The sequence below is a fragment of the Ranitomeya variabilis genome, chromosome 8, assembly GCF_051348905.1.
Source record: "Ranitomeya variabilis isolate aRanVar5 chromosome 8, aRanVar5.hap1, whole genome shotgun sequence".
Classification (NCBI taxonomy): Eukaryota; Metazoa; Chordata; class Amphibia; order Anura; family Dendrobatidae; genus Ranitomeya; species Ranitomeya variabilis.
The window spans coordinates 183,057,889-183,073,529 of record NC_135239.1 but is presented as its reverse complement, the minus strand read 5'-3'; the positions used below and the strand labels follow the sequence as shown (position 1 = coordinate 183,073,529).

General features: G+C 42.3%; 1 protein-coding gene and 1 long non-coding RNA gene across 6 annotated transcripts in view; one reads left to right on the top strand and one right to left on the bottom strand.

The window, feature by feature from the left end:
- LOC143788362 (uncharacterized) overlaps positions 1 to 15,641 on the bottom strand; it is a 75,236-nt gene that overhangs the window by 17,891 nt on the left and 41,704 nt on the right. For both annotated transcript variants that reach the window (XR_013218611.1, XR_013218612.1), the window contains exon 2: positions 9,530 to 9,655. This is a non-coding gene — a long non-coding RNA (uncharacterized LOC143788362). The remainder of the gene's footprint in view (positions 1 to 9,529; positions 9,656 to 15,641) is intronic.
- The window catches only part of PHF2 (PHD finger protein 2), a 219,989-nt gene that overhangs the window by 183,546 nt on the left and 20,802 nt on the right, over positions 1 to 15,641 (top strand). For 3 of the 4 annotated variants that reach the window (XM_077277995.1, XM_077277993.1, XM_077277996.1), the window contains exons 18-19: positions 496 to 764; positions 6,595 to 6,690. In XM_077277995.1, the coding sequence (XP_077134110.1) occupies positions 496 to 764; positions 6,595 to 6,690 (365 nt within the window). The remainder of the gene's footprint in view (positions 1 to 495; positions 765 to 6,594; positions 6,691 to 15,641) is intronic. The other variant, XM_077277997.1, reaches the window with a different exon arrangement.

Below are 15,641 nucleotides of genomic sequence, written 5' to 3'. Positions count from 1 at the left end.
CCTTTAACTTCACCAGACTAACAGCCACTCGTGCAAAGCTTAGAGAGACACTTACAAATGTACTGGGGGAGAGAAGAAGAGAGGTTTGCGTTTCCGGAAATTGGTCATTTAGGCCTTACATACTTAGGTGCCTCCTGAAATTTCAACCCTCTGTGATGGGAAGGAACTGTCCAAGATGAGAAAACTTGGCCACTTTCCTCCAAAAACATCACCACATCTGTCTACAGGTTGTGTGTGGTAATGCAGCTCCGTGCCATTCACTTTCATGAAGCTGACCTGCAACCCATGGACAATTTGGGAGTGGTTTTGGAAGAAATCACCCATGTTTAAGTAATCCTGGACAACCCCTTTAATCACATAAAGATCCCAAGATCACAAGGCAGTGAACTAATACAATAGGCCGAGCCAGATTTTCCCATTAGGCACGTGCCAGAGCGGTCGGAGAAGGAATTTGTCGGGCTGTGTAGTAACCAGGCTTTATGTTTTGCCCCACAGCCAGCCCCCCGCATCACCAAGCACACAAGAAGCAATACAGGGCATGTTGTCGATGGCTAACCTGCCTTCTGACTCCTGTCTACAGACGTCGTGGAATACAAACCAGTCTAAGAATAACTCCATATCAGCCCAAAACTCCAAGAAGTCCGGCAACAACAAGTGCCCGAGCAAGCGGGTCAGCAAGAAAGCCGCCAAGAACAACATCACAGTGGACGACTATGAGGACGAACAGGACAACTTAGGAGCGTGCTTCAAAGACTCTGACTTTGGTAAGATGCGTCTGCTGTCTAATACACTGCCTGAGTATATGGTCACCTCGACGCGCGTCAGAAGCGCTGAGCAGAGTGACGCAGGTTTGCAGCATTTCTGCTTATGCTATTGCGCGACATACATTAAAGGAGGTTTCTTCTATACACCAGCTGATCGCCACAAGTCCAAATCAGAGACCCCCGGTGGTCTCCTGTTATCATGGGAGTCACTGTAGTTAGGAAGACTGCCAATCAGCTGTTTAAAGGGGCCAACATCTCCTTCATTGTTTACCAGACACAATGCCATCCCTGTAGTGGTGACTGTGCCCGGTATGACACCTTGGTTGCATGCACTTGAATGCAAATTATACCAGGCGCAGCAGCTACTAAAGCCCCCCATACCCATTAGATGACTGACGGCCAAACAAACTTTTGGCTGACTGCTATCTCCCTCAATTATGGCCCCCTGTGTTCTCTATGAGACAAAGAGTCAACTCTTCTGACATCGACAGTCTGTTGGAAATCTTTACTGCCGGATCCTTAATTTCCCCAACATCATCTGTAAGGGGAAAGTCGGGAGACCCCCATACACATTAGATGACAATCAGGTGACATGCCCTTACAGGTGACATACAGGAATCCTCTGCTCAACGGGGCGCTCCTGTGTTCTCTACGAGAAAGACGCTGCCATGCTCCTCTGTCACCGGCTTTTTTTCTTGGAAAACAAAAGGATCGGCCATTAGAAATCCTTGGTCCTGGATCCTTCTTTCTCCCAATGACATCGGTTAGGGAAGAGTCGGGAGGCCGCAGTACACATCAGACTGTCGTCCGATATCAGCGGGTTCAGCCAACTCTAGTCTAATGTGTATGGGGGGGGATTAATTGTATTGTATTGTAATATTACACAGCCTTTCTGACATTTCACAGTAAGTAAACCAGCCTCATCAGGTCTAAAAGATCTACCCATAGAATAAAGGATGATAATAATAATCTTTCTTTTTATATAGCGCTTTACAGTTTTGCACATTATCATCGCTGTCCCCGATGGGGCTCACAATCTAAATTCCCTATCAGTATGTGTTTGGAATGTGGGAGGAAACTGGAGAACCTGGAGGAAACCCACGCAAACACGTGGAAAACATACAAACTCCTTGCAGATGTTGTCCTTGGTGGGATTTGAACCCAGGACCCCAGCGCTTCAAGGCCACCATGCTGGACTGATACTGGACTGATCATTGAAGCCTCGAATGCAGGGACCACTAGTTATCCTGAGAACGTAGCTCTGGTACCCTGAGTGAAGCAGAGGAGCGCACGCTTGGCCTCCGCGCCATTCATTGTATATGGGACTGCCGGAGAATGTAGAGTATAGCACTCCGCACTCCGCTATTTCTGAGCACGCACATCTCCGCTCTATTCGGAATGGGGCAGCAGAGCTCGATCTTGGGATTGCTGGGGGTCCCAACGGTCGGACCCCGTAGCGATCAGTTATGCCCTATCGTTTGGAGAATAACCCTTTAATAATTTATATTTGATGGATCTGGTAATAGTTCCCCTTTACAGGGACCAGACGCTTTTAGGACATATTGGTCTGTAGGTGGTGGACAGCTGTTGGCTGGGTCGGTGACAAACATAAAGGACCACCATGTATGTCCATCACTGCTCCATTGAGATGTATGGGAGCAGTAAGGACAATAGGGGGGGATACATGAGATTCTGGAGTGCAGAGGGGGGCGTTCTTTTCTCCTTGCAGCGAACTTATATCATTTAGGTTGATGAATGTGAGCTCCATTTCTTTGTCAGGGCAAGTGACGGCATAGGGGTGCACATTAAGCAATAGCTCTCCTTTAATTTAAAGCTCCATTTGCGGCTGAAATCAGAAACAGCCGGCGGTCTGATGAAAGTAGGTTTCGGCTTTGCCTCCAGTGGTGAACACAGGGCAGTAAACGAGATTTGGTTTCCAGACTTCAACACAGAATTTTATTTATTTTTAAAGAATTGTGAAGACTACGATTGCAAATAAATGAATTACATATTGCAAAAAGTCTTCCGTCAGACATCCATCGCCCGCGCTCCTGCCAGTGTGTTGTAATGGCTGTATGAGGGCAATATGCTGGGTGAAGGCAGCATTGCGAAGCATGGTAACCGGTCTATAGAAAAGAGGAGACGAGGACATATATTCAGGGGGATCTTCATTTGTATCCATCAGAAATCAGGAGCCCCTTCCCTCATCCTGATTCTAGTTTTTACCACCATTACCGGCATTACAGAGGACCAGTCTATTCTGACGTGTGTTAGTAAATCTAGACTGATAAATCTTCCTTGTGCCGTTCCTCCTGGAAAAGGCCGAAATCAAGTGATGCTTGACATCCACGTATACAACAAAGATCCTGTCCGAGTGCCATTTTGGGTTCATTTAAAAAAAAAATGTTTATGCAAATTGAATTTTTTTTTCTGCTATTGACTTGTAAATGCTTCATAAGGAATAAAATAACATTAGACTCGCGGAGCGCTCTCGCTTTCTTGTGCTGCCACCAGCCTGCTCCTATCGCTGCACAGAACAAAAAGGATTGGCCGCTGAAATTCAGCAGAACGGATCCTTTTTTGCCCCGACAGTTTATGTGGTGGGAAGGAAATTGGAGGTCTTTACTTACTACGACATATTAGTTTTGGCAGGGGACATTGTGTAAAAACACAGCCTATCGACAGGAACAATGGTCATTCCCAGTGGTCAATTTAATTCATACATTTCCAGGAGGAATAGCAGAGGAGCGTTATAAGAAAATATATGCAGCGTTATTTCATTAGGAATACAAGTGTTCAATAAAATAGGTTAATCAGGAGGACTGACGTGCTGACCAGTTATGTTCAGCATGACATGCCCCTGTATGTCTAGTGCCCTTTTACAACTTCCATTGGGGGTCTTTTCCTTAGGAAGGGTTAGACCACATTGGCTAACTGACCCAATGTCTCTTCTCAGCCACCACAGGTAGCTGCATAAACAGAAGGATGTTTTCACTGCTATAGAGTAGACTGCCTCTCCTTGTTACAGACTTATTTTTTTGTCCCTCCAATTACTGTGCAGCTGGTAAAAACACCAGGGCCTGTGTTTGTCTTCTCGAGAAGCGGTTCTGTGTACTGTCAGAGAACTAGTGCAGGGCAGTATTCACACATCGCAGCTCTGTGCACTACTTCTCCCCGACAGAACTGTGTAGCCGGTCGCCCATACACTGTGCACTTTGAATATTGGTGGTCTGTAAGCTGAAGCCAATAGAATTCCGTAGTCATTAGCAGAGATGGTCATTATCGGTCCCCACCTTTAAGACCCCCATCGATCCAGGAAATGAAGGGGCTCCTTTGCAGGGGAAACCTTGAAGGGGGTCCCATTAAATGCACACTGATCATAAAGTAATCCGAGTGACATGCCATCATTTTGTACGGTGAGGGTTAACAGCCGATGCGGTGAGTGTGCTGGTGCTGGCCACACGGTGCCCACCATACAGCGTGTTCTCCCTTATTCCTTTTCCTCTCATTCTATAGATGTCTAAACGAAAATTACATCTATAGAATGGGAGGAATAGAACTAAGCAACAGCACGTGTGAAAAAGACTTGGGTATACTAATAGATCACAGACTGCACATGAGTCAACAGTGTGATGCAGCAGCAAAAAAAGACAAATACTACAGTGTGCCTGACCACCAAAAAGTGCTAAACACTGTTTTTCCTTTAAACATTGCCCAGCAGTCAGCCCACCATTGCTTGCACCCAATATCTCTACTACCCCGGTGGCCAAAAAACACGACCTGTGGAAGGGGATTTAAGACTTTCGTCTTCCTAAATGTTGGCAGGATTCAAAGTCGTTAGTAATGATGATTAATTACTCATTTCCTGTTGATGGTTTCATCACTTTTCAATGTCCCTTTCAATGTTTGTCCTACAGTTTGTGCCATTGTCTTACCCCTCACGTTGCACATTCGGTGTTTGGAGTTGGGATCTACTTGCCCTCCGATCATGTCGGTCACTTCACCCCTCCTTTGTGGTATTCTGTAGTGTTGCTTTCATCATCCATTGTAGCGGCTGAGATCCACCAATGTTTAGATGCCAATTATTAACTAATTTAGCATTTTCAAAATTCCATAAAACTTTTCACGTCTCTTAGTGACATATCGGACATTCCGGTGAAATCCCACCATTGTGGAAAGAACCAGTTAGCCGATCGCTGATGCCCATCTGCCTGCAGCGCTTGACCTTCCTTTATGCCATATGGACCCATAGGGCTTGTTCACACGTAGCATTTTTATCTGGACATTTTTTTCAAGCCTAAAAAACACATAAAAATGTCATGTACACACTGATTTTCCTGCTAAAAAAAAAAGCAAAAAATGCTACATGTGAACACAGCGATATTCTCTCTATGGTTCCTTACCACTGCAGCGGCAGGGGCACAGCCCTTTACTCCTGTCACTTTGCTTTGATGATTAATTTGGGAGTTCGGCTCCAGGACTTTCACCGAATTGAAACTTTGGTCTTGGCAAAAGTTTTATGGAGCGACGGTTACGCTTTCACCACCCTCGAGTGAGCGGTGCGATTGGTCATGCCCATTACCATTCATCATATTTTGTTAATTTAATAGATACCAATTTATCAAAATGAAATTTTGCCTCCCTCTAAATAGTTTTCCTGTTTTTAGTAAATTCAGCCTATTGATTGTGTAGAAAGAAAACAGAAAACTTTGTTACAGAATTGATGCATTTTATTTGCTGAAAAATATTATAAAAAAATAAAAATATTACTAATTTAAAGGGGCGGTCCCACAATCCACAAGATGACTCCTGGGCTCTTCATTGATCCAGAGTCTCTTCAGTCACAGAAGTAGAGTGTGCTCACATTTCCTGCGTGCTTACATGTCCTCCATTTACACAGTGGACTTTGTCTGACCCCCACTGATCGAGGAAAAAAATTGGGGATTTTTTTAAATTTTTATTTTCACATCACGATCTTAACTTTTAAAAAAAAGAATAATCTTGCAATTTTCACACTGGCCACTGGGGCTTTTTTGGACTTACAATTTTGTTCTTTTTAGGAACAGTTTTCAACAGGCTCATTATCATTAGAGGCAGGATGACAATGACAGGTAACACCTCTATACACAGCTGATAACACAGGCTCCATCAATCACAAAGGCGATGTCACAGCTACCCCCCTCCTTTCACAATGACTTTAGCACACGCCCATTAGATGCTTCAATACAAAACATAGGGGTGGGATCAGGCTATCCTGGCTATGTACATGTGTTATTTCCTGATACAACAGGAAATTAGTCTCTAAAAAGCCCCAGTGACTGGTGTGAAAATTACAAGATTTCAGTTTTTTACTTTTTAATACAGATTGTGATAAGGGGAAAAAAATACATGTAAGACGAAAACCTGATTTAAACAATAGATAATTTTCTGATGATGGCTTCCCTTAAAGGGGATTTTCTAAGATTCTAAAAAAACTTGGCCAAAGGAAAGGAATGGCATAAAATAGCATCCGTGCCAATGATGGGAGGCCCTGTCAGTCTGTATTTACTTGGCAGCAGTCGCGCCACACACTATTCGAAGTACCTTTGGTGACCACGCCATATTAGTAAATTGCCAACAGTTCCCTGATTTTTTTTTTATTTTTATTTTTTTATTTTATAGGCGCTCCAAAATCGGAGCGTTACTTTAAATAGATAAGTTCTGTATATTTCCCAGTTGATTTCCTGTCTAAACTTTATGGTGTGTCCGCAGAACAGCGTGGATAATTGCTCACCGCTTGTATTGGAGATTGTGCCGTACGCTCCAGTAACACTGATCTCTGTTTGTGTAGTTTACCCATCTCTCGAGTCAGATGAAGATAATCCTGTGTTCAAATCTCGATCACGGAAGAGAAAATGTTCTGATGATGCTCCATATAGTCCCACAGGTGAGCATGCATCTCTGTACTCCACCTGCTGTATAGCCGCCCACTACCTTGTCTTTGTACAGAGCACAGCAGTGTTTTTTCAGTTTACCCAAGACGCCAAAAACTCACCTGAGAAGAATCCGACTCAGTGGAGATTAATTTTTATTTTAACTAAAATTATTATTATTATTAAAAAAAAAGCAAAAACTAAAAATATAAACATAATCCCTTTTTTTAGGTCCTTATTTTTATTTATTTTTTTATACGTTAATTTTTGTCATTTTGTCAAAGCACCCATACCATCAAATCATCACATAATTCATTGTTGCAGTGGATTGTGTAATACAAAACATTAACAATCTCATCACTACTACTGTATAAATAGCAGATGATGATACGAACTGAAAAAATGCTGCTGGAGGTGGGGGACGGACAGGATTGTTGGCGATTGATTTATATAAAAGGGGTATTTCAGTTTACAGAAATGATCACCTATCCACCACCGGAATACCCATTGATCAACAGGATAAGGGGCTTGTGTCAACTTTTGTGTCCCCCATTCTCCTCTGGGTCTTCACCTGGCTGCAAGACTGTGACAATGAATGGAGCAATTGATTGACCATGCGCTCCCTGTTCTCCATTGCATGTCTATGGTACTGAAGACAGCAGAGTGCACCGCTGCACTTAGCGATTTTCATCTGAGCCATAGACTTTGTATGGAGGTGAAGGGAACAAGTGCAACTAGCTGGCATTTTATGGGGAGAGATATATAGATATAGCTAATATTAATATATAAAATGTTGGAACAATAACCAGCAATTCCATGATACCAAGAATGCTCCAATTGCTGACTTGTGTAAAAAGTTGGATGTATGAAATCAATTCCATCAATAAAGAGTAAACCCGCCTTTATCTTTATAGTAGAAATGAAAACTTTTCTTTAACTAGTTTCAGACCTGACCATTCCCATCATAGAAGGCAGTGATGGCAATCCCTTTAGAGACAGAGTGCCCAAACTGCGATAAATAAGTGGGTTTTATTTTTCAAAGTGGCAACACGGCAATTTATGCTGAATAGGGAGGTTTTATATTAGAAAATAGAACTCCTAATTTCACATCTTTCGTCTTAAAAGAAAAACACAGTATGATGCTACCACAGCTCCCCTATACACAGTTTATTGTGCGAACAGTTCCCCTATACACAGTATATTGGGCCCATAGCTCTGCTATACACACTATAAGGGGCCCACAGCTCCCCTATACACTATATTTGGCCAACAGCTCCCCTATACACAGTAGAATGCCCTCACAGCTCCCCCTATACACAGTATATTGGTCCAGCAGCTCTACTATACACAATATGATGCACCCACAGCTCTAATCTACACAGTATATTGGGCAAACTGCCCCTCTATACATAGTATAATGGGCCCACAGCTCACCTATACACTATATTGGGCCAACAGTTCTTCTATACACAGTATAATGCCCTCACAGCTCCCCTATACACAATATATTGGGCCAACAGATCTCCTATGCACAGTGTAATGGCTCACAGCTTCCCTATACACAGTAAAATGGGCCCACATATTCCCTAGACATAATATAATGGGCAAACAGGGGCAATTACATTGCGCAAGCGACTCCCCTATACACAGTATGATACCCCTACGGCTCCCTTATATGCCATATAATGGGCCAACAGCTCCTCTATGCACAGTATATTGAGCCAACAGCTCCCATGTACACCACATGATGCCCCTACAGCTCCCTTATACACAGTATAATGGGCCTACAGAGCCCCTGTACACAGTATAATGGGCCCACAGAGCCCCTGTACACAGTATAATGGGCCTACAGATCCCTATACACAGTATAATAGGCCCACAGATCCCTTATACTCAATATTGGGCTCACAGAAACCATTGACAAAGTCGAATGGGCCCACAGATCCCCTATACACAGTATAATGGGCCCATAGATCCCTATACACAGTATAATGGGCCCACAGATCCCTATACACAGTATAATAGGCCCACAGATCCCTTATACCCAATATTGGGCTCACAGACACCATAGACACAGTCTAATGGGCCCACAGCCACCTAGACACAGTCTAATGGGCCCACAGATCCCCTAGACATTGTATAATAGGCCCACAGCTTACTTTTACACTGCATAATGGGCCCCAGTTCCCCTATACACTGTATAATGGGCCCACAGTTCTCCTATATATTATATAATGGGCCCACTGCTCTCTTATACCTTGTATAATGGGCCCACAGCTCCCTTAGACACTATAATGGGCCCACAACTTCCCTATAGATGGTATGAACACTTCTCCCCCAAAACGCAGTATAATGACCCTCACAGTAGTCCTCACACTGTATAATGGCTCCTGCAATAGTCCCCAAACTGTATGAAGGCCCCACAGTAGTTTCCATACAGTATAATGGCCCATACAGTAGCCCCAACACTGTATGATGGCCAACACAGAAGTCCCAAAACAGTATAATGACACTCACATTAGTTTCCACACTGTATAATGGCGCCATCAGTAGTCCCTACCCTTTATGATGGCCCCCCAGTGGTCCGCACACTTTTGAATGCCCTCACAATTTGAGGCCCCCCACAAGAGTCCCCACTCTGTATCAGGACCCCCCCCCCCCCAGTAATCCTAAAACTGTATAATGGCTCCCACGCTATATTATGGCCCCCGCACTTTTGAGGTCCCCCAATTGTAGTGCCTACAATGTATGATGGACTCCCTTCGCACTGTATGAGGGTACCCCACACTGTATGATGCCCCCACTGTCACACCAAAAGTTTTAAGTAAAATAGAAAAAAAATCATTGCCTCACCTTGTCCAGGATCCCGACGAGACCACCGGGCAGACCAACGCGTTGATGTCATCATCCCGTAAATTCTCAGCTAACTCATTTTGCAGCCAACAGTAGACAGTTCGACACACAAAGGCTACAAAAAGACTATAAAAGGCAAATAGTGCATTTTTTTTAATTGAAACTCAATTGCAAAAAATATTTTTAATTTTAAAAAATACAAGAATTTAAGTAGAAATAAAATTGTCCCTTAAGTTGGACAACCCTTTTTTTAAGTATTTGGGTTTGGGTCCCTGCCAGCTGGCTGGCCCGGGACTGTCCTTTTTAAAAGAAAGCTTACAAGTGGATGCAGCTTCATACCAGCGCTACAGCCCTTCATCTCCAGAATAGGTGGGGTTCCACAGCTCGGACCCCCAGTTAGTCACTAAGTGATGGCAATGTTATACAACAAAGTTGGGCATTGCTGTTTTTTTTAGTTCCCAATAATATTTGATTACGTATGTGATGGGTTTGTAGAGATATATTCCCCAAAATGTTACATTAAAATGAGAGCAGGGAAATCTACATGTAGTATATTTTTTACTCTGCTTGCATTGCATATTTTCATTTCACTATCGTATTTTACCTTTTTACTTTAGTATTTTGAATGAACAATGAAGTAATTTTTATAAAACCTCCTAATACAATTTTCAGTAGTATTCAACTAGTAAAAAAGAAAAAACTAATAGACTAGATACGAAAAGGAGATATGGATATAGTCACCAAGGTTTTGCTATGTAATCTGAGAGCAGCATGATGTAGGGGCAAAGACCCTGATTCCAGCGATGTGTCACTTACTGGGCTGCTTACTGCAGTTTTGATGCAATCACTGTTTTATCTGCTGTAGATCTAGCAGTTCTCTAAATGCTTTGCTCTGTATAACGCCGCCCACATCCCTGACTGGCAGCTTTCTGTGTACACTGTGCATAGATAGAAAGCTGCCAATCAGTGGTGGGGGCGGGTTTATACAGAGCAGGAGGACTATATGACACGAGACAACTAGTCTTCTCATGATTATCTCCTGCTGAAAAAACACTGATTTTGTGGAAACTACTGCAAGCAGCCAAGTAAGTGATACATTGCTGGAATCGGGGTCACTTCCCCTACATCATGCTGCTCTCAGGTTAAATCGCAAAAACTTGCCAACAGATTCCCTTTAAGTGCAATCTACTCTTGGAAGAGATTACTCCTTTTTGGATTACTTTTTCAAAAAATGTATCAATGGAGTCCAGGAGAAAGAAAATAGAACTTTTATGAGTTTCCATTCTTGTGGTCCATTTCATTTTTTAAAAGGGATGGTCGACCATCACAATTTTCATCCTTAACTCAAACAGAGGCTAATTATAATAAAATAACATCTGATTCCACAATTATATCCTTCTCTTCATCTATTTTTCTAAGGATGAATCCATTTTTTATTGCCCCTTTTAGCTGGAAGGCAGGAGATTTCCCCTCTGATTATAGTCATGGGACACCACTTAAAGGGAATCTGTTAGGAGTGTTTTGCTATGTAATCTGACAGCAGCATGATGTAGTAACAGAGACCCTGATTTCCGTGATGTATCACTTAGATTACTGGGTGCAGCAGTTGTGATATAATCACTATTTTCTCTGCTGTAGAATGCTGAGCTCTGTATAACCCCACCCACATCACTGATTGGCTGCTTTCTATGTAAACTGTATGTTGACAGAAAGCTGCTAATCAGTGCTGGGGGCGTGGTTGGACTAGCAGGCACAAGGCACTTTGTCCTGTAGTGATAATATCCTGCTGATGAAACCTTTATTGTATTGAAACCGCAAAACACAGCCTTGTCAGTGACACATCGGTGGAATCAGGGTGCCAGCCCCCACATCATGCTGCTCTGAGATTACATAGCAAAAACCTGCTAACCTATTCCCTTTAAACTAAACCCACCCCTGTAACTAAACTTTGACTTAAGGGGTTACTTTTTTGCGAAAGTGGAGAGGATTAGGGGTAGGTTTCTGTATTATCAGCAAAACTATCCTGGAGCTTGCAGACTTAAGACCCCCATACACATTAGACTAAAGTTGGTCGAACCCATTGGTATTGGTGGGATCGGACAGTTATTTATGGGGGACCTCTTGACTATCCCCCTTAAGATGATATAGGGGTGAGAAGGATCAGATGGTGGACTTTCAAATGTCTGATCCCTAAGGGAAAAAAAAGTTTAATTTAGTAAGAATAATAGTTGATGAAGAATAGTCTGGATAGGACACATGCTTGTTATCATAAGCCAATTCTCTAGGCCTTTAGATCATCGTCTCATCTGTGCTAATTTGGCACAACCCCATTAATTTAAAATCAAAATCTAAAAGTAGAAATTTCTGTTTGTTAAAGGACAAGAATCTCTAAATGTCGATTAGTACGAGAAGTAAACCTAGAATTTCGCAGGATCAATTATGACTCTTTCGGAAGTAAATTTCATGCATCCAACATTCACAGTTGTGTAATCATTGCTCAGATCAGCTATACAGTCATGGCTGAAAGTGTTGGCACCCTTGAAATGTTTCCAGAAAGCAACATATTTCTCCCCAAAAATTATTGCAATTACACACGTTTTGTTATACACATGTTTATTTCCTTTGTGTGTATTGGAGCAACACAAAAAAAATGAAAAAAGGCAAATTGGACATCATTTCAAATAAAACCCCAAAAATAGGGTGGACAAAAAAACTGATGGCGCCCTCAACTTAATATTTGGTTGCACATTTGAAATAAATAGCTGCAGTCAATCGCTTCTTATAACCATTAACAAGCTTCTTACACCTCTCAACTGGAAATTTGGTCTGCTCTTCTTTTGCAAACTGCTCCATTTCTCTGATATGTGAAGGCGCCTTCTCCCAATAGCAATTTTAAGATTTCTCCAGAGGTGTTCAATGGGATTTAGATCCGGACTCATTGCTGTTCACTTCAGAACTCTCCAGCGCTTTGTTTCCATTCATTTCTGGAGGCTTCTTGAAGTATGTTTGGGGTCATTGTCCTGCTGGCAAACCCAGCTTTCTGACATTGAGCTCTACATTGCGACCCAAAATCCTTTGGTGATCTTAAGATTTCATGATGCCTTGCACATGGTCAAGGCACCCTGTGCCAGAGGCAACAAAAGAATCCCAAAATCTATTTGAACCTCCACCATGTTTGACTGTAGGTGCTGTATTCTTTGCTTTGTAGGCCCCATTCCATTTTCAGTTTTTGGTGAATAGTAGAATAGTAAAATGATGTGCTATACCAAAAAGCTCTATCTCAATCTCATCTGTCCATAAGACTTTCCCAGAAGAATTTTGGCTTACTCATGTACATTTTGGCAAACTTCCATGTAGCTTTTATTTCGCTGTGTCAGCAGTGGGGTCCTCCTAGATCTCCTGTCCTAGCATTTCATTTCATTCAAATATCGATGGATAGTTTGCGCTGGCACTGATGCACCCTGAGTCTGCAGGACAGCTTGAATATCTTTGGAACTTCATTGGGGTTGCTTATCCACCATCAGGACTATCCTATGTTGCAACCTTTCATCAATTTGTATCTGCTGTCCATGTCCAGGGAGATTAGCTACAGTGCCATGGGTTGTAAACTTCTTTATTATGTTGCACACCTTGGACAAAGGAACATCAAGATCTATGGAGATGGACTTGTAACGTTGAGTTTGTTGATATTTTTCAGCAATTTTGGTTCTCAAGTCCACAGACAGCTCTCTTCTCCTCTTTCTGTTCTCCATGCTTAGTGTGGCACACACAGACAAACAATGCAAAGACTGAGTCAACTTCTCCCCTTTTTGTCTGGTTTCAGGTGTAATTTTCACATTGCCCTCACCTGTTACTTGCCACAAGCGAGTTTGAATGAGCATCACATGCTTGAAACAAAGATGTTTAGCCACAATTTTGGAAAGGCGTCAATAATTTTGTCCTGCCCATTTTGGGCATTTTATGTGAAATTATGTCCAATTTGCCCTTTTTTGTCTCTTTTTTTTCTTTGTGGTGTTCCAATACACAAAAAAAGATACAAATGTTTATAACAAAACATGTAATTGCAATGATTTTCTGGGAGAAATATTTCATTTTCTGGAACAATTTTCAAGGGTGCCAGCACTTTCGGATATGGCTCTATGTATTGCCAACTTCACAAGGAAGCTAAAGAGTGGTATGGAGTCTAAATTATTAATAGGGTTAAATGCCAATATTGGCTCCAGGCTAAATATATGCACTGTGTTACGCCAAGTGCAGGGCCGGAGTGGGCGACACATGGGGTATTTAAAGAGTAACAAAGAGACAAGTCTTGCTCGGTTACCCCTCAGGTCCTGTGTTAGCCATAAGACTGCATCAATTTTGCCTGACGTGTTAGGCCAATTAGGATAGGTGGAAGGGTAAGAAGCATTTGATTTTTCGGTTATCCAATGTGTTGTAAAATCTCTTTCTGATTAATTACCGATAGGACAGTCTCAAACTTAGTAATCTGATACCTATTAGGGCTCATGCAGATGTCTGTGAAAATCAGGCTGAGTACAGAACGCAAAGCACGGACTGTCCTTGAGTCTCCCAACCAAGCTCTTTAGCCTCATTGGGTACTGTCCTTGGGTCTCTCAGCCGAGCTCATTAGCCTCATGGGCATACATGACGCTACTGATTTTGGGCTGGTTGACCTGTGGACGGTCTGTGCATTGCAGTTCGTGCTTAGACCGAGTTGCACAGACCTCTGCATGAGCCCTTAGATTAATGTTGGACAATTTTGGCAAAATCGGGCAACAAGACTTGTACGGTGGCCTAATGAATGTAGAAAGGGTCAAGATATTTTATCAGGAGGTCACACTGAATATTTGTAACGCAAGCTGTATAAAAGATCCCGTCACCACGTTTTATGTTGTTGTTTTTTTTTTCTATTTAAGGGAGTCTGTACACAGAATGACTGTTCAAACCAAGCATAGGTGATCAGTGCACCACTGACTTGTCAAAACTGTTCAGTGCACCTCCCCAACTACTTGTTCTTCATCTCTGACTCCTGTAAAGGTAGATTTGTCAATCGAAGAAAAGGAGGTCAGAGATAGATACAAAACGAGTAGATTGGGAGGTGCCCCAAACTGTTTGGCGCCTGTGCTTGGTCTGAACAGTCATTTTGTGCTGACAAACTCCCAATTAAGAGGACTGGTCAACTGTCCTGACATGTTCATTTTTAGTAAATAATTGTATATGAAAATTCTGTAGCATTTTTCTTTGGTCAGTTTCACACAACCGACTTTCGCGGTCCGAGTACAGACCAAAATGTCCAGACGGGCCGCGAGTCTCCTGACCCAAACTTAATAGCCTCAGATATGCTTATAAGGCTGTAAACGTCAGATCATTATACCAGCTGCCATCCTGGACATCACGGTCAGTACTTATGGAAACTGGCCTTGGAAGTCTTCTATACAGTGTGGGTCCTCCCAAAAATACATAGCTAAATTGACAGCTGGGTTTTACTAGTTGAGGGTGTCCCCCACACAGTCAGACACTGTCCAATCAGTGCAGATTGTGCCCAACTTTGTATGGACACACCCCTTTGGTAAGAATTAATAATTATTATTATTACACCCAGTTGTCCATTTTGTTCATAAATTTTCAGGAGGACCAGCACAATATAGAGTTCTAAAAAAAAAATTGCGCAGACTTGTTAATTATTGGGGAATGCTGGTTTTACGGCCACAGACATGTCAGGATCAGTGACGGATCTTCATTAGAGAGTGACTGTCGTTTTCATTTTTATTTCTGAAATTAATAGTACACATGAAAATAAGAAATTTGAAATATATCTTATCTGAGAAATCTTCTTTTTCCTCCAGGATGGATCTTTCACGCTCAATTCTGGGGTAAAACCTGTATTCAGTGAAGACAGATTTCCCTGTTACTGAGATAAGACCTGATAGTTGGTGCTGATAAGATCCTATGTAGAGGGAGGAGCTAGCGTTCTCCATAGAACTTTATGAGCACCAACTGTCATCAGTAATGGGAAATTCTGTAGATATATTTTACTCGTGAATTTAGAATGAAAGATCAGTCAGGGAGCAGAAAGAAGCAGATTTATCTGATAAGATATATTACAAAGTTG